The sequence below is a fragment of the Nyctibius grandis genome, chromosome 8 (genome assembly GCF_013368605.1).
Source record: "Nyctibius grandis isolate bNycGra1 chromosome 8, bNycGra1.pri, whole genome shotgun sequence".
Lineage (NCBI taxonomy): Eukaryota > Metazoa > Chordata > Aves > Nyctibiiformes > Nyctibiidae > Nyctibius > Nyctibius grandis.
This window is the reverse complement of record NC_090665.1, coordinates 22,780,369-22,800,329: the sequence shown is the minus strand read 5'-3', so window position 1 is coordinate 22,800,329 and position 19,961 is coordinate 22,780,369. Positions and strand designations below refer to the sequence as shown.

Sequence of the window (19,961 nt, the reverse complement as noted above, 5' to 3'; positions counted from 1 at the left end):
TGTCTAAGAAGGTCCTTCTTAATGTAGCTTTGCTCTGTACACTAAGCTATTATTCACAACATGAAAATAGCACAGTTGCATATTTACACATAAAACCAGACTGACACTTTTTGATGTACAATTGTAGAAGTTGGTTAAAAATAAAAAAATATAAATAAGGCAAATTAAACACACAATAATGAGAAGAAAGAATCAAATTAAGCTGGCCCTGTGGAACACTAGAGACCTTCTCTTTACAAATTATAGTATATTATACAATTTACATCATACAAGAGTACAACTTAACTAGTGAAAAAGAACACTCAGCTTCAATCTCAAGATACACTTTATACTGTAGTTATTATTCAGAAATTAGATTCAAATGGAAAAAGCCTTCACTGACAAAAACAAAAGTGAAATTTATTTAATATTAGCTACTACCTTTTATGACAGTCTGAAGATTCCATGAGCATTGCTGAATCTTTCCCATTTTCATCAGATTCATGGCCATGAGAATCATGCCCACTCGAGTAGTTTTCATTTGTGTCATTTCCACTGAAATCATTTCCACTGGATCCACTGCTCATTTCAATATCTTCCTGAAGAACTTCATGAGAGTGCTCAGGCTTTGCCTGAATTTCTGAATCTTCTGCAATCATCTGGCTATGGTTATTTGCAAGTCCAGAATAATCACTCATTTTCTCTTGCTCTTTTAAACAGAAGGACGAAGAAATGCTTTCAGTGGTACCAGGCTGCTGCTCAGGGTTCTGCTCCTCAGTGCTAGAGTAGAACCCTCTGAACTTGATAGAGTCCATAGGACACTCATTAGAAACACTGCCAAGATCAAGAGCAAGTCAAGCCACATTCAGAATTTTCTCTCTGTACAAATTCTGTTTGGAAGTACAGACCCACAAATCTGAGGAAGAAGGGAAGGAATAAAAAAATTATTTTCTTGTTTGTCTTCGCTGGCAAACTGAAATTCTCACTGTCTGATGAAATTAAAAGTGGTTAATGATATTCACAGTTAATATATTCAGCATTACAACAGTGAAAAGTTCAAGTTAATTAGAATCGCAAATCTAGCAATGTTTTATTGTGAAAAAGGCATTTATTTTTTAGTAAAAAAACACACAAAAAGAGGAAGTGGAATAAACATGAAAAACTCCTTAAAATTTTAAATATTCAGTTGTTTTCTATTCTCCTGCTCAATACTTGACAATATTACTGCCTGGATGTGGACAACAGCTATTATCATTTTTAGTGAAACAATTCCCCTGGCTTCCAGTTTACCCTGATAAACATTCAGCCATCAGAGGACTCCTTACTTTGTTTGGAGGTTGTTTGGGGTTTTTTTTAAGTACACAGTCTTGATTTTTTCTTTTAAGACCAGCTCTGCCATTTTGACTAATTCTTTGTTTCTTTCTTTGTACAAGAGCCACGTAGGTAGGCAGACTGAACATACAGTAGGAACAGGGAAGCGGTACACAAACATGCTTATTTATCAATAGCAAAAATTTTACGACACAAATAAGCCTGAGAATAATTTTATCTACTGATTACCAATAATTTGGGTGGGTGGGTGGGATTCTGCATTGTTTAGAAAAGTAAGCTTAAAACAAAACAAAAAAAATCCCTGCTTTTAAAGCAAATTCTAATGCACCAGGCTCAAAATCAGAGTGTATACAGAAGTGATTAAGAACAGACTAATACTGAAGAGCTATCAAAGAAGTAGTACTAGAGAGCAGTTCAACTTCATGAATAAAGATATTTAATCTGACTCATTTCCTTGTCTATTTCAGCAACCCACAGAGACAACAATACTGCAAAACCATGAACTAAGATTCTCTGAACAATGAAAAAAAGCGGTTGTTTTTAAAACAACAGAATCATGTTTGTTCCTTCCCGTTTGTTCCTTTAAAATATTCAAGATTATAATTGTTGACTAATAAACCTCTGACTGGAATAACAAACTCAATGAAAAAATCTGCAACTAAGTTTTGCTAATATTAACTGCAACAGCTTCCTTTTAAACACAAATATATAGATATTTTTTCTTTTTAGAAAGCCTGTAACAGAAAACATTAACTTAATATTCATTTAAAACACAGTATTATTCAACTACCTTCCCGCCCAAAAAAGCCATTAAAACTATTTTCCTACTCTCCTAATTGCTGTTTTTCCTGACATTTTACATTTACTTTGAGTTTTTCAGAATAAAATACTACCTGTCTCCTCATATGGGCAAAGTAATATATAAGATACCTGTTTTCATTTGAAAGAGGACATGTAGTTTAAGGACATTCATTTAAGCTATCAGTAATAGTATATAAATATAAATAATTTTTTTTCTTTACAAGATTATTCACTAGTACTTCATTATAGGTAATAATAAAATAACCCCTTTGGGCAGAATAAAATATACTAACATTTCACTTCTGCATGTATTCACTTCAGGTACTCTAACCCAGACTAAATAGACATCCTGTTATGCCGTTGTATTGAACAGTAGTATACAGGCAGTAAATTACACTTCAGTAGCTCTAACAGTTTTTTCTGGACTAAGCCACTTCGGTCTCAAAAATTACATAACTGGAACACGCAATAAATGAGTATTTACTCTTAGATGAAACTCCAGTATTACTTCACAATGGCACATACTCTGGTGGCCAATGATTAACTGGATCAGACAGTTCATCTCTGATTTAATCTCTCTGGTAGACAGAGCTCTCACTTTCACTTGCCTTACTTAGCTAGACATTTTAATGAAGTTTTGTCTCTGTATATAGTCCACTCTCACTACACATGCTCCTAAACGAGCCTGTCTGGTTCATGGTATCCATGCTACTATCTGCAGTATCACGGCCTGTGCTTAACCATGCAGGGCTAGCCACAACTCATTTTCTCTGAGAATGCCTGAAAACATCAAAGGGCCCAGGAGAGTGAATATAGAAGACAGCACTGGGAATAACCTATATGGAAAGCACGTGCGACAAACCTCCTGTTACTGTACAGGTAAGGAGCATTTTATGTGTTAATCCATTCTCAACCAGGAAACACTCTTACCGCTACTTCAAATATTGCAGAAATAAGAGCATCTCTCTGGTTAAATAACTGAACCCACTCTCAAGAAGCCACTTCTCATGTGTCATTTGTACTGTTATTTCTCAGAAGGCAGTGACGCTGTGAAGTTCTATAGAGGATTCAGTGAGTAAAGGTACTCCAGCGAACAGCTCAGCTAGCAATAGGATGGCTTTTTAGCTTCCCTGTGAAGGTCAAAGCTAACACTGGGAATCATCTACAGCATTTTGTCCATTTCAAGTAAAGGCCTTACGCACATCAAAATTACACAAATTAACCCCATCATGATTAAAATGAAGCTTTTGGAAAAAAAGACAGTCACAGCATCACCTGAAAAGGAGGTCTGACGTGTAGGAATTTAAGGTGAGATCGAACATCCCTCATACTATATTCTGTGCCTAAGGCAGGGGTTTCCTCCTATTTTTCTGACCAAATACTACTTACAAAGAGCTTTAGATACAAGAGAAAAACATACTGCCATAACTGAAACAACGCTATCTACTAGTAAACTATGTTACATGATTTCTTTAGAGGTAGGAAAAAAAGCTCTCAAAAAAAAAAAAAACCCACCCACCCCACAACTTTGGGCTGCTATAGTTAAATCCTTTAAAGAAAACTATATAAATCACTATTGATAGGTTCATAAGCATGAACTGCCAGAAGACAGACTCAGCATAGTCTTAAATTCTCTAAAGATAATTAGCCCAATATTACAGTAATGCATATATCAGGAAAGTCGTGCTATTTATGGGAAGGGCAACGATTGTACCACAGCTTTCCTACTCTGAATCCTACTCCTGAATTCTGAAGCCAAAGAGTATTACATATGCTGTAGTACTTTCAGCCTCAAGAGCTGTCTGCAAATATTTTTTTGGAACAACCTTTCCTTGGAAAATTATTTCCCTAAAGTCTTTTCTGTAATCTTTGGATGTTTAAGAGTCAATGAAGTTGTGCCATAGCTAGCATGTAGAGTCTTACAGTTTGAAATTCTGAGCTCTTAAACCACTGATGAGTAATTTTTTTCTACCCCCAAATATCATCTATTGTCTCGTCTCCGCTCTTCTTTCCCTGACACCTAGGCTAGCTTCTGCCAGGTATTTGCAGGAAACTTCAATAGTGCTTCCTTAGGTGGGAGACAATAGTTCCCAAAGTATATATATAAGCTGTCCTAAAACTTTGGGGGAATTTCCTGAGCCTCCTTGAACAAGAGTTGAGTAATTCAATGACAGTCAAGATTTCAGGGGTTTTAAATTATTTTTATTTTAAGCAATGAGTTCAAATTAAGAGAATCACCAACAGAAAATAAATAGCTACTGGTCTACAGAAGATAGCATGTGAATTTTCTTCCTCTTGATACCTGGCAGAAATGTGTCAGGAAACACTTAAGTTGTGTTACTTCTGTCTCTAAGGAGCAACATGCCAGAGCTTCTGCAGCTTTGTCCACTCCTGCATAACTACATTACACTGACGACAATTTGGAGCCCAAGGACAATGGTGCCAGGAACAAAAATGAGTATCCCAGTAATGGAAAAGATACAAGTTTGACCTTTTTAAAGGCATCTTTCGAGAAGAATTGGCTCAACTACTTGAGGTGTAATGGTGTTCTTAGGCAGGACTGGAAGATCAATGCCACTGAAAGTCAGTCTTGCACAAAGTTTCTTCTGTTTCAAAATCTCAAAAGCCTCAGTGCCAGAGGCACATACCAGAGTAAGGAATACAGGAAGAATAAACAGGAAGGAACAAGATTATGATAGACCTCCAAGAGCTTCTGGGGAAAGATGTAAGAGGAGTGCTTCTAAAACAAGAGCTTGTATAATAAATAAAAAAGCCAAGATACCCTAAAGTAGCAATGTTAATATATGCCGTAAATTCAGAGAGATTTTTCTACTAAGAGATTGGAATAGATGTGAAAAAAAGAACAGACTGGCAATTACCCTACACCATGCTCTATGCCTGTAATTTTAGATAAGAACTGATGCATCTGGCTAGACTTCACTCTCTGAGGAAGACCTTAAATTGGAATATCTGCATGCATACGCAAGCACCATGCAAACACTTCAGGAGCACCAGAGGGTCAGTCATCCCAGAGAGATTAATTAACGTTGAAACTAATCTCAGTCAAAATGCCATAATAAATTGCACATATTCATCCTACTTATGTCCTTGAATAAATTTCCAAACAATAACCAAAAAAGAATGAAAAGGTAAAAACTAGAATGCTTTCCCAGTCTGAGGTTCTCTCCTGTCACCACAGTTTGAGGAAGGTAATTGTACCTCACACCAAGTTCAGTAAGCAAATGCAGAGAGTGACATGGAAACAGAGGAAGAGCTCTCTTAGGTTCGATCTTGAAAGAAGTACATTAAGCCATTTTTTTCTTTATTTTCTGCTACATCTTTCTAAACTTTTAAGGGGGGTTGTCTATTTTGACTCTGTAAGTAACAACTTCTTTTTAAGCTTAAATTGGCACCAGTTAAACTTGATTTTAAGGCAACGGGCTCACAAAAAGTTCTACTTTTCTAGACAGAGCAAACCTCCCAAAGACACTTTGGCAAAGACTAGAACTCTAAGATCTTGATGCAGCGTATGAAAACGGCAACATACTTCCACTAAGCACGAAGGACAAATCTAGGCATTAATATACCAGGTTAGGTGTGCAGAAAATGTCTTCTGGTTATTCATTAGCTACAGAGGCTCCTTTATCCTGCAGTACGACAATGGAAACAGCCTGAACTTCAGTGTCCCCAGAAAAACATGCCAAAATATGTATGGACAAACACTTGAAGAAATAATGGTTTTATGCTTTTGAAAAACCCTCTTAACAAGGACTGTAGAACATAAAGGAGGCAAATTTCTTTTGAAACTATGGCATTTAAACTCAAAAATCTTGTTTCAGCAGAGATCCGGTTACGTTCAGAGAACAGATTTTTCCACATTTCTTTTCACACAAAAAATATCCTGTCTAGTACTGGCATTTAATGAATGAAAAACTAAAAAAACAGAGTCAATATTATCTAATTCAAGAACCAAGTAAGAGGAGAACATCTGAAGATTTGAGTCTAAATTTGCAACTAATAGGAACTTACTAATATTCACAAATGAAGCAAGAGGCACATCACAGTTTATGACTATACTTTAGACATGTGAGTATTTGGGGACTCTTAACTGTACTGGCACCAATAGGAGACATTCTTAATGGTCAGGATTCAATTTTACTGAAGATCTTATCAGCAAGAAGAGTTTCCACATGTCTTCTGGATGATAGCTTTGCAAAATGGTAAAAGTTCTCATTTCTATGACAAATAACTAGCAGGGACTTAATCATATCACGCAATTTTAGAGAAAATTGAAAATTAACATCTACAATGAATGCATTCTCCCTGTGCAATTAGACAATAATTAAATGCTTGGTAATAGCAAAACATCAGGAAAAATGTTGAAAAACAAACAATAATCCAAGAAGTGACTTGTCTATCTGTACGACTTCACCAGCAATAACATTGAGAGATTCATTTTTTTGTGGCAAGAGACAGAAAGATTAACAGAATACCTTCACTAGGACAGGGGAAGGGCTAGGAAGGGGCGGGGTGGGGGGGTGGGGGGGGAATAAAAAGATAGCAGTATTCTTGGACTTCACTATAAGAAAAAGTAACAAAAGATGCTTAATTTCCCGCAAGACTTTTTGAATAAACAAAAGAAACGTTTATTAATAGACTCCTCATCTCACCACAAGTCATCATAAACAAGTTTTGTTCTTTTTCTTAACAAGGAATGAGGTGTAAGTCAGAATTTACTACTTATGTAAATGAAATTATTAACATGTAGAATATCACAAGTGCTTCTGTAAAAATCTGAATTTCACAGCATTCATTTCACCATTTGTTGATAAGGATTCACCTTTCAGTTCAAGAGAATCCTGAATACAGGACTGCTATTTAAATAAAAGTTAGTAATATCTTTATAAAGGTGATCCTAATTACACAGTGCTTACAGCTGCCACTTTACAACAGAGGAACTAACCAAGACACAGCCTTGGTTCAGAGCCATCCAAGTACCACCCTGAATTTATAGCAGCACCTATACAGGAAGAGGTCAGCCTAAGCACCAGGCGAGGGCCCTTGCATCCATTGCAAGGATGCTTCCAACCAGATTGTTTCCTCAGTGAAGAAACTCAAACCTGAATTTAAGAATAAGTATGGTTTTAGGCTAAAAATCATCATAGCTTCAAATAATGTAACTCCCAGTTTATATCCAAAAAATAGTTCTGTATGAGTATATATATGACTGAAATCACAGTTCCACGATAAAACAAACACAGAACAATATATTTTCCGCATACGCTCTAGGGGGTGGGGGGGAAGCATCTTTCTGCTAACAGGAATCATAAATTATGCATGTTTCTTACCTGTTTTTTCTACGAAAAGTTGGTAAAAGTGTTTATCAAGCTCCCTCCCAGCTAGCATCAAAAGCATGGAAGTGCCTAGGTCCAGAGTCTCCCACATGCATTTAATTCTTGTCTCATCCTCTTCTACTGGAAATCTTTGACCATTACTGAGTCCGGACACCTCTACAACTATAAAATATAAAAGAAATACCTGGGCCCCCCAACAGTGTCCTCTTCAAACAGATATCAGACAGATGCTCACAGTTATGCCATGCCTGTGCAGATAGATGTTGGTTAAACATGAAACTGTCATCCAGCAGAGGAATCAGACACAAATCTGCATTTTAAACACTTTTGGTCTAAAGGTTTTATAGAGCTTTAAAATAACAGAATCTTCTATACTAGATAAAATAATCCTTCCAATTCACTATTGGTACAGTATCATACTATGTACATGCATAGTATGTACATAGTCTGCACGGGCTGACACAGCCACTAAGAATGAAGAGCCAACCTCTCCAGCAGATAACAGAGCAAAATGCCTGATGTAGCCAACAGGAGCTCCAAGTGCTTAAGAAATTTGGTTAGAATACCACTTTAACATCTGCTCTAAACTCATCTACATCACTGTAGGCTTGGTATGAGCATTAAAGAGTTTACTAGGCCATTACAAAACTGCAATTCACAGGATCACAGAATGGTTGAGGTCAAAAGGGACCTCTGGAGGTTATCTTGTCCAACCCACTGTTCAGGCAGTCACCTAGAGCAGGCTGCCCAGGACCGCCTCCAGATGACTTTTTAATATCTCCAAGAATGGTAGATTCCACAGCCTCTCTGGGCAATTCGTTCCAGTACTCACTCATCCTCACAGTAAAAACAAAAACAAACAAAAAAAGTGTTTCCTTACATTCAGAAGTCTGTACTAACAGAGTCCATTCACACTATTATTCTTCCTAAGAAAAACAGTTTCCCAAGACAGACACTGGGAATTTTGGCAGGAAAAAGAAAATCTGAAAACTCTTCTATTAAATCTAGGAAACGAAGTCTATTGGTATATGCCACTATCATGTAACACAAATAAATAGTAGAATAAAAATCAGAAGTTCAGAAGACGAACATTTGTGTGGCAAACAGTTACATCACTTTAAATGTTTCATTTGAATATGCAGAAGGAATGCTTGGAACAAAAATTTGGAACAGTGTTCAGATCCCAAGCTAACCATTTTGGAAGACAGCCCATGATAACATGCCTTAATTTAAAATGCTGCACATCTACCAACTGTTAAAAGTACATTTGTGTTGGCCAGACTTATGGAAGAATTTATTCACAACATTCCATTCTGCATAACGTCGCAAAGCCCATATGAATTCTACAAGTCTCGGATTATGATACAAACCTGGGCACATTGGTTCTTTAAATGTTTTGCCTCTGTCTTTATCATAAATTGATAAAACAGGGTTTAAATTATAAGCTCTGTATCTCTGACCATAAGAAGTGTTAGAAATTGCCTTATTTGAAGTTACTTGCAGATTCTGCAATTTTTAGCTTGGACACTGAAAATGTGGAATGTCTTTCAGAACCAGTTAAATCCTCATTTAAAGAACATTAACTCATCTCCCTGTAATCTATATTTCCTTAATGGAGTTATGTTTCTATCTTCACTAATCAAGATCTACAAGAAATTAGCCACAAGGTCTTGCCCAACTATTTATGAAGCGACACAGCACTTCCCTAGTTTGATGACCTCCATCATGGCATTTTCATAGATTAAAAAATAAAAAAAGGTTTAACAAAGTCCAGTTTAGAAGAGGATATTCGCAGTAGCAGCATGTACCATTTCAATTGGGTATAATATTGGCTTCATCTAATTAATGCATTTAGGAAGACATTAAGAAAACACAGTCCTTGTAAACTAGTTAAAATTCTCATATTAAGCCTTTCTACAGTTTAACTGAAAGCTAAGACAAATCTAAACGAAAAGGATTTTTATCTGAAACTAAATACAAGTCATTCAAACTAGGCATTTTAACAGTTTGAGTAGAATTAGAGGCAGTCAAATTTGATCTTCTAGTCTTCTATTATTTATTAGAGGAAATATACACGTGACTGAGTATGCCCAAATCCCAAAGAACTAAGAGTTCATCCATGGATGGCATTTTCCACAGAAGGAAGTCTAATTTGATCAGTATAGAAAGAATATAGAACTTGTGACAACATTTCCTTCGATACTGAGATATATCTATTCTAAGCATAGACGACTTCAAATTTTAGAAAACTATGAACAACCTGCTTTAGGAAACACACCTGTATTACAGGACCCCAACCAAGTTCACTTTCTGTAGAGAACTGAAGTCACACCTGCAACATTGAAAAGAGAATATTGTCAGCGTTAAGAACCTATTCAGATCACATTTTGTAGCCATAGAAAAACATTTTTTTCAATCATTTAGACTAATCAGACACTATAGTATTAATCCCCAAAATCTCATTTACAGTTTCAACTGTATTGGAATATTAGAGTACTATCCAGAACTGCTATCCTTCCCTTTCCTGCCTTGGGACAATACTGTCCCCCATCATCAGACCACATATAACAAAACCACTTGGACACATTTTCTTTGCATCACAGATGATGTGCCTCCACCATTCTCCTTTAAACTCTCAGCTGTTCCTTTTTTTGCTCCAATAACCATCAAGTTTTCTTCACTTTCAAAATGTTTCCATAATTCTGTCTATTCTGCTTTCTTAATCCATCACACATCCCACCTGAGTTGTAATAAGCTTTTTTTGTCATCAGCTTCTCACACATTGAACATAAACATGCATAAGTTGGTATCTCTGATGCCATGTGTTCAACTTCTCAGAGACTAGAATAGTATCAGCCTCTTAGGAAGTAGAGCATAACTGACCAAAAAATACCCTTGGAGGCTATGACCTGCTTTCTAAATCAAAGCTTAGAAGCATAACACTTTCTTTTCTCCTCCTGAGCTATCATCCTGATTATCTAAGTAACACCAGCTACTTTGTTTTCTGGACCCCAGAACTTTCCTCATGATTAAAATTTCTTAAAATACCTGCAAGAGCGATCAAAATACTGGAAGTTATTAATAAACTCTGCACAGCAAACAACACAGATGTAGCACTTGATACTGAACACTACACTAAATTTCAGTTTCCTAAAGACTTAGAGAAGGCATACCATTTCCATGTGCTTCATGATTGGTACAACAGGTCTTTAAAAATCTAATGCCCTGAATACCTTTATTTTTCAGCATTCTGATATGACAGCTCAAATGAAGCATCCAAAGCAGCAACAAAACAAAAAAATCAGTTCAAACTCACTGAGAAAGAACTGATATTATAAATCACTTTCTTGGGGACAGCATAAGACACTCACATTAATGAATGTACTAACCACAATCTTTCCAAATCTGAAAGTGTCATCAATATATTCGTATTTAAAAAAAAAAAAAAAAACCACAACAAACCAAACACCAAGTTTTATAAGCAAGATAAAAAATTATTTATGAAACATAAATCAAGTCCATTTAATAATGCAGTACAAGTCCAACCATGTAAAATACGTATTCCTCAGATAAAGAACAGCTCTAAAGACTACAAATATAAAATGAGAGGAAATGCAAGAAATTTTACTGAAAAAATATTTACTGTTATTGTAACCTAACTTCTAAATTGGTTCCTTGAGCAACGCACAGTATAACTAAGCACTGAATTTTGTTCCCTTTATAAACATAAGGAAGCCCCCAAAATTCCATCTCCATTATCTTCATTTATTGTTCGAACACTCTTTAGAATACAGATATCAACACAGTGTATTTCAAAATCAACCATTCATTCATCTGACAGCATCCAAGATGAAGAATGAGTATTATCTGGTGTAAAATTTGGAATCACATATTTGAATTCAAGTTACACTTCTTCCACAGATTACAATCTTAAAACAGCGAAAGTATTGACATCATGACCAAGACTAGTTTCATATTCCAAAATACAAGTATGCATTCTTAGAGCAAAAGCTGTTCCCAGATTACTAAAACTTACGCTTCTTTTACTTATATCTGTTAAAAAAAAATATCACAGAAAGCAGCTTCCTTAGTGTCCTGGTTTGGCCTAAACCAGGCCGATTTTCCTTTCAGTGATTTTTTTACTTTCAGCTAAGTCTCCTCTAAGTAACTGCACTTTCTGAAACTAACTACATGTTTTGCAGACTTAGGTATGTCCCAGAGGGCCGAACAGGAAAAAAACAAAACTCTCAGTTCTCAAGTGATGGTTCCTAAATGGACCAAAGCTTATGTCACCAGTCACTTCTATTCCTGAAGCACCCACGGCACTACTATTATTTAATTTCCTTCAAGTTTTAGATTGGTTTTATTGTTTTTAAAACTGCTCATTCTCCCCATGGAGTAACTAATAGCAAAGAGTTAGCCTGAGGTAACAGGACAAAGTCAACTCAGTTTTACTATGAATAGCACGGTACCAGGACATTGTTGAACTTATCAAGTTCACCTCATGGAGGGTCAATCTCACTTATGCTGTGCTGAGCAACCTGGGCCAGCTCCTGATTAATCATTTGCTTTCCTGTAACTATAAGAAGCCAAGTACCAAAGTAATCCCCCCTTCTCCTCCCTCCCCTGCAAAAAGCAGTCAGAGCCACTCCTCCATCATCTAGCAGGAATTGTTCTCTTCTCTGCCAGACCAGAAGCAAAGCTTATTTTACCCTTTCAGGTAACTATTCCTTGTTCTGTTAAGCCCACCACCTGTGCTCAAGACTGATCATCCCTAAGAGCCAATAGAAACTGTCTTTCTCAAGTTTATTCCTTCACCTTGAATAATAAGCCATGGCCCAGAGCTAAGTGTAATTGCCAACAGGTTGGGTATTTGCTATAAGGAAAAAAAAAAACAAAACAAGCAAACAGAGACATACACCCCTGACAGACAAGATCATTGCAGCCTGTGCCAAGGCATCTTGTGAAGAAGCTAAACATAGTCTCCTTTACCTGCCCCACACTAATCTCTAGACATCCTTCCTTCCAGTTTTACAAAAGGTACCTTCTTAAAGGTGAACTCTGAAAGGCAGTGCAGCTCTGGTTCTACTTTTAAAAAGCCAGTTGTACCTTTAAAAGCCATCTATACAAGGAAATCTCTATCCTATCTGTAAGAAAAATCAAGCATTAAGAATTATCACGGTACACTCAAAAACAGCTGGAAGCAAAACCCAAAGTTCTTTCCCAGACATTTTGACGTACAAACAAGCTCTCTTTCCCACTATCACGTCTTTTCAGCACGAACACCAGCAGCACTTGCACTGAACTTTGGCAGCCTGCTCACACAATCTGCAGAATAACCTCATACTCTTGTACCAAAAAACATGCTCTCTGTGTATTTCAGCCCACTTGTCATGTAAACAGCATGCTGAGTCTCTATCCCTTCAGCACCCCCAATAAAGTTTTGTTTTCTATTGGGAGAAATGAAGGAAAATGGAAAAAACATACTCCATGATTATGTATCTCAAGGAAGGTAAATTTAGGCTCACTTCTTACTGTGTCCTACAAGCAGAGTTGCCTAAATCAGACTACCAAAAGATGTCAGTGAGATCAGAAGGCTCCTCTAGGACTACCACATGCTGCTTCAGCAGCAGCTGAAAACATCTGCACAAAAACTTTTCTTGACCTTACAACAGCTTTCACACACACAAAAAATTCCCATAACCTCACTTGCATATGGGGATAAGCAGGGAAAACATGCTCTTCAGAACCACTGCCTGTGCAACTTCCATGAAACTTAGTACACTGCTGCTGTCTCTCAGGAACCCTTCACCAGGGAGAGAGGACCAAGTAAGAGGACTCTGTACTGGATTGGTACAAGTCCAGTGCAGGCATTCAGACATAAAGACCCTATCTACACTTAAAGGATAACCTTAGAAACACACAACAGAAGCGCATAAGCCTGATCTGCCCATGTTCCAGCACTGCTGGCCAGCAGAGTACAAGCAGGCTGCACCAAGCATGCCTGGTGATCTACTAAGCCACTTACTAGAGTACCAGATCACTGTGCGTATGCTCAGGCATGTGGATTCCCATGTGTTCGGGTGCTTTCCTACTACACGGTTGCTGGCTCACTGTCAGCATGAACAGAACGTGCTCTCAAGAGTAGCTTCCGAGCCTCTCCACAGCCTTCGCAGACATACCCAAGCCATCTGACGCTTCTTCAATTTGGTCTTCTCTGCCATACCTTATTTCACAAAAGCAGCCTGGGGACACAAGAAATCCCAGCCACAGATCGCAAAACCATTAACCCATGAAGTGTGTCTTTGCTGCCTTTTCTGTTCCCATTCCCTTTGAACATACTTCACAGAAGGAAGTATCTCACCTGTAGCTACAAAGAAACAACCCTGAAAAAAACCCTCTACATGTCAGAAGGTGGAGTTGTTCTTTATTAACCAAAAACTAGCAAGCAAAAGGTTTGCCTTACTACCAACACCACATGCAACATTAACAGCCTGGCTCCCAGGACCGCAGTGGTTTGGTTTAAGGCAGCAGTTAAAGCAGGAGAGGGGACAGACACCTTTTACACAGTACACAAAACGTCAGAGACACTACTTTCAAGAACACCATTTTCTGCATCCAACCTCATTTGTATCCAAAAGTGCAAGTCAAAGCCCTTCAGAGTAATAAAACTGTATGACAAAAAATAATACAGATATTAATTGACCCATTTGCTGTTCAGTGCTTGACAAGCTAGGTTAATATAATAAATATTCAAGCAGTTTAAAACTTGTGCAATAGGGATATAACTGGATGTGGAAAGCATGAATGCAGCTAGACAACCCAGTTAAAAATCTCTGTAATCCACCATCCTCATAGAGGATTTCTAGGCCATGCAACCAAAACTGGACACAAAAATTCCTTTTCAGAAACACCTGAATATCCAGTAATTATGATGTGGTAACATTATGAGTATAATACAGTGTCTACAGGACGTTCATGCCAAGTGTTACACAACACCTTGCTAAGAACATGATGTTCCCTTTTAACATAGGCCAACTGTAGCAGCCCTATATAAAACACTACCGTTGATCTAGACTAGTGATAATTTACTTGTTCTACTGGCTAGTGGTAATCTACTTGCTTTTAAACCACACAAAATATACCTCATTCCCACAGTACTTGCTCATGCGCTTATACTCCAAGGGGTTAAAAAAGCTTTTCTCCAGTAAAGCACATTTTAATATTGTAAAGATGTTACAGAAATAAGGGTGTGGCAAGAACCCAGGAAAAAGAAAAGTGGTTTATCAGTCTGTATCTAAACCAAACACTTCCTGGTCCTAATGAAGTCTGAGGTAGAAGAAAAATCCAGAACTCTGCTTCCAATCAGTTTCCTCATTCCACGCTATCCTCATACTATGGCTAAACTACATCAAAATCTCAGTTGATTCAAAAAATGTGATTCTTTACAGGGGAAATTTATTACTATAAAAATTTATTGTCCAGGGACAGGCTCAAGTGAGTTTATTTGATAAACTGAGTTGTTACATATTTTAATCTTATGACTGGGGAAAGAGAGTGGAAAAGTAAGGTATCGCACCAAGAGTTGCCACAATACGCTCTCTCTTTAATGCCTCTCTGTGGAAATCCAAAAGGAGTAAGAGGAAGATGTAAAAATGAAGATTACTTAGATTTTCACAGATTGCATTCATTTATTAAAACATATAGGAAGCCTACAACAAGTCCTACCAACTGCCACATGACCAAAAAGCCCAGCAAAACCATGTAGTCTTTGGACCATAAATGAAACCAGAAAACTTGCTGAATCTGAAGAAAGTGCACAAAAGCCAAAATCCTGCTTTCCACGCCTTCACCTTGTGAACCAGGCCAATCCAAATTACACTTTACTTCTTCACAGCACAGGACAGGCCACTCTCTTTCACTGTGGCGTTGGACACGTATGCCAACTACGTAACTAAAGCATTCTCCCTTCTGCCTTGAAATAAACACCTAAGATGGCAAAAAACCCCCACCAAAACTGGAGGGTATTAATTTCTTCTTCTACTGTAGGCCAAAGGCCCTCTCTTTTCCCTTATGTCTCACTAGTGAGGTAAGCAATCGCCACAGTCCAGAACAAGGACTCCACACCTCAGGACAGTGCCCTAATCACAAGGCCAACAGCAAGCCTTGGATGAAGCGGTTCAGTTCTCCAGTGAAACCTCCTCACTTTGCAGAAATAATGGAAGTTTCAGTAAGAAACGGCAAAAAGAGAGATCACTAGAGCATGCAAACACAAACAAGCGCAAGCAAGAAGGAACTTGATGTTACAGCGCAACAATGTGGGCACCCTCCCTAACATGAATCAAATTCTAGGCCCTGCTCCCAAATTTTGTATTCAAGAGCCACTGTGTAAAGTGCATAAATAGCACTGTGCCCAAGGCTGAGAAGACCAAGGTCACAGACACTGAGGCACCCTAGAAGGTATGAAAATTTTGAGCTTCATCAAGTTCAACGCCCTCAAACCATCTAATATACAACAGGATCAGTTTATGGAATGAGGCCACACCATTGAGGCCTTAGCTGTCAGCTTCACATCCTTAAGTTTTATTAATCACCCTACATTATCAAAGTTAACCATTTGCATTCAAGTCGATATTCCTCACTGCCATCACTGTGATTAATTCGGATTTTACCTTGACAATAAGCAAAAGCCAGCTCCAAAAGATAGCTGCAGTTCTGACAAATGTGAACTAACATTAACTGTCATCTGTAAGCAAACTGTGGTTAAAATTACATTAGCAACTTGAAACAGCTATATAAAACTATACTAAATCAGTTTTTGGCTCTACTTTTGACTTGACCAGACAATCCTACCACTAGAATCATTACAGAATTTCCACCTTTTCCCCTTTACTTGTACATATGTAAGTGGTAGCTAATCCATCTCAGATGTACAAGAATGTAAACATTGGTGTCTTACATTTGGAAAAGAAAATGAAGGACATCTCACAGCCTAAAAACCATAATACAACATAGTTCTTCCAAATCCTTCGTATGCACTGTCTCAGCCAAGCTACTCCTCCATTGGAACACAACTTCAAAGTGCTTCAGTTTCCAGGTACCAGAGGCCTCACACTGACCTCTTTAGGGGGTTTTTACTCTCCTGCGGTACGCTGAGCAACACTACACCCTATCCTAACCTATTACAAAAAGTCAGTTGCAAAGTGTCAGCTTGACTGTTCGCATACTGCTCATCTGTTTGCATGAAACTACTTACATAAACTGTTTTGTAATCACACATGTAATAGCATGCAACTAATGTCAACAGCAGCACACGGTACCAACGAGCAAAGTGTCTCTGCAGCTACAGGCAACACAAAAAAGAAATCCACGGCACCTGTTGCCTCCTCTACCTGTAGCTCACGCATCTCAGTAGCGCGCTGAGATTGTGTTACTGCCACACAATTCCTCACGTGAAACAAGGCCGCCCGGCCAGCTGCGTACGGCACTGTCCCCTCAGGAGGGGGACGGCGGAGTGCGGGGCCGTGGTCCGCGCACACCGGCCCCGGACACGTGTGATCCCCAAAGGTGCTACCCCCCCTCTTATCTCCGCTCCCTCCAAACCCCGGCGCTGGCCCTCCGCGCCGATGCGGCCGCAGCCCGTGCCCCGCAACCGCCAGGGACGCCAGAGCGGAGCCCCGCGGCAGCGCCGAGGGACCGGCCCCGCCGCCACCGGGCCCCCAAGGGCCGCGGGGCGGGGAAGTCACACCGCCCCGCCGCGCTCCTGCTCCGCACCGGCCGTACCACCACCCCGGGCCGCACGCGGACGGGAGGCACTGCCGCCTCCCTCACGGTCTGATGTGGGGGCCACCGCCGCCCCTCGGCGCCCGGCCCAGCCCAGCCCCACACAGGCCCGGGGTGGGGGTTGTACAGCCTCCCCTCGGAGCCCCCAGCTCCCGCCCCGGCCTGAGTTGGGGGGAGCACTGTGCCCTCCACCCCCGGACACCCCCTCCCGGCCCGAGATGGGCGGGGGCCGTGCCACACTCACCCCCATAGCCCTCCCCTACGGCCCAGACCGAGAAGGGGGTCAAAGCCGGCGCCAGAGCCCCCGCTACGGCCTAAGGTGGGGGGGACGGGGAGTGTCACAGCCGCCCCCTCCCCAGTTCGCAGGCAGCCCCACCCGGCCCCTGCCCGGCGGGAGCAGCGCCCCGGACCCCCGCGGCGCCGCGCGCCCCACCGGCGGCCCCGTCCCGTCTCCCCGGCAACGGAAGAGTCCCGGCGCGCGGAGGTTACGTAACCTCCGCCCAGCGGGCGGAGGAGCCCCTCTGCCCCCCACGGCTGCCCCCCGCCACCCCCTCCCGCCACCGCCAAGGCACCGACGGGTCCCCCAGCCCCGGCCGGCCGCGGGGAGAGCGCCCGGCGCAGCCCTACTCACCGCACACGCCGCGTCCACCCAGCCCGGTGCAGCCCGGCACCGACTTCATACAGGCAGAAACGTGACTGAGCCCGGAGAGCCCGCCCCGCCCGCACGGCCATTGGCCGCGGGCGCGTGACGCCGGCGGGGGACGGGGGCGGGGGCGGGACGCGCGCCTCCCCCATTGGCGGCGCCGCACGCCTCTCACTTTACATAAGCCTCACGTGTGGCACCATGTTTCCACCGGCAGCCACGATCGCCTCCGAGCTCACCCCTCCCCCCCACCCCCGCCGCGTCCCCGCCTCCGCGCCGCCACCGGAGCCCTCACCGCCGGTGCCGGGCGCCCCGCTGCCTCCCGCCGGCCGCTGTGCTGTGCTCCGCTCCCCTCCGCCCGCGCTGCCCCTGCGCCGCCGGACCGAAGGGCCGAGGAGGGCAGAGGTTACCTCACGCCTGAGGGAAGCGGCTCCGCCCCGCCCCCGCGGAGCCGCCCGTGACGTCAGCGCGCGCCCGCCCGCTGTGTCGGCCGCGCGCTCGGCCCCCTGAGAGGAGCGCGAAAGGGCGGGGCGCGTTGCGCGTGAGCGGCACACCCACAGCACCCACAGAGCGGCGCGAGGGTGGGCGAGGGCGGCCGGGCCGCCCGCCGAGCGCCAGCCGAGGCGTGTGGGGAAGCGCTCCCGCCCTGACGGCGGGGAAAAGGCCGCTCTGGAAGAGGCTCCTGCGCGGCCTGCGCGCCGCCGCCGCCGCCGGTAACGGCCTGGCGGGACCCCGAGCTGAGCTGAGGGGAGGGGGACACCAGCCCAGCCGGGCGAGCCTCGGTGAGAGGCTATTGACGCGCTGCTCGCGGTGCGGAGGCAGCAGCTGGAGCCTTCGGAGATCGCCCTGCCGGGGCCAGGCAGTGGCCTGCGGGGGCTCAGTTCGCTTACATAAGGGAGAAGCGCCCGTATCCCGTTTCCTGGTGTTGCCACCCGTGCTGGGTGCACGCCCTGAAGTTTCGAAACTGACCCCGTGTAGTGTTCAGAAGTTGCCGGGTCACAAACTGAAGTGCAGGACAGGCGAGCGCAGAGCTTCACCTTGCTCTGGCACCATCCAGTTAGCATCATTTTGAATAGCTACAAAAAATGGTTAAACTAAGCGTTTCCGAGGCATTAAAGGTATGTACTGTTCTCTTGCGGAAAACTAGTTCCTGATACACTAATTACCATATTATTATTTTCCATTCCAAATGTGTAAGAACCAATTTTTCATGTTTATTCAAAAAAAAAAAATCTTTTCCCCATCTGTTCAGGCAAAAAAATTCAGAGTATTGACATTTCCCATGTTACAGTAAAAAAAAAAAAAAATTAAAGTTTTTCTTGTGAGGTTGATCACAGGTTTTTGCTCAGGCCCCGGCGCCATCTTGTGAGAGAGAGCCCGAGAGTTGAGTTGCTACAGTTCAGCAGGGAGATTACCCACTGTTAGATAGTTCAGCATGCTGAGTGGCACTGTGCTAGTCTCCATGTCTTGCAAGGCTGTGCAGAGTAATCAGTAGCTGAGAAATTAACGATAACAACCATATTCTGAACTTCATTTATCTTCATAGTCGTACGTGGCTATGCAAAAAAGGGATAGGGGACATGCCAAAGCTCTGTCAGTCTTGGTGTGAATACAGCAGTCTGGTGTAACAGCATTTTTACACTCACTGCATACGTGCAATTGCTCCATAGGATGTAATGCAGTAGAGAGCCATCAGGGCTTCCACTGTTTATCTGCAAAATGAGGTTAATGCTGCTTCCCTCCCTCACTCTGGTGTTAGGGATAAGTCCATTAGGTACATAGATATTTAAGCTATGACTGTTACAGAAACAGCCTGTGAGTAAAGTACTGTGGAGCATTTAACTCCTGGAGAGAAGAGGGGGTGGGCAGCGGAAGCATTAGGACCAGATTCTGCAACTGGATTTGTTGCAATTCACAAGTCAGCTTATCAGGATCCCATTGTTAGTTTGCACTCCTCTGAGGAGTCTAATTTAAAGACTAATCCTAATTAGATATTCTCTGTGTAGTTTGGTCAACTTACTGTTATTATTAAGACTTCACATCCAACATTTCATCGTTTTTTTCTAAGT

At 41.7% G+C, this 19,961-nt stretch overlaps 1 protein-coding gene across 5 annotated transcripts in view; it reads right to left on the bottom strand.

Moving 5' to 3' along the window:
- Positions 1-18,368, bottom strand: part of PER2 (period circadian regulator 2) — a 51,264-nt gene extending 32,896 nt beyond the window's left edge. For 2 of the 5 annotated variants that reach the window (XM_068405912.1, XM_068405916.1), the window contains exons 1-4: positions 18,188-18,297; positions 9,745-9,798; positions 7,461-7,622; positions 421-895 (exon numbers count right to left, since the gene is read on the bottom strand). In XM_068405912.1, the coding sequence (XP_068262013.1) occupies positions 421-794 (374 nt within the window). In that variant the 5' untranslated portion in view covers positions 795-895; positions 7,461-7,622; positions 9,745-9,798; positions 18,188-18,297. The other 3 variants (XM_068405915.1, XM_068405913.1, XM_068405914.1) reach the window with 3 other exon arrangements.
- Between the last annotated feature and the right edge of the window lie 1,593 nt (positions 18,369-19,961).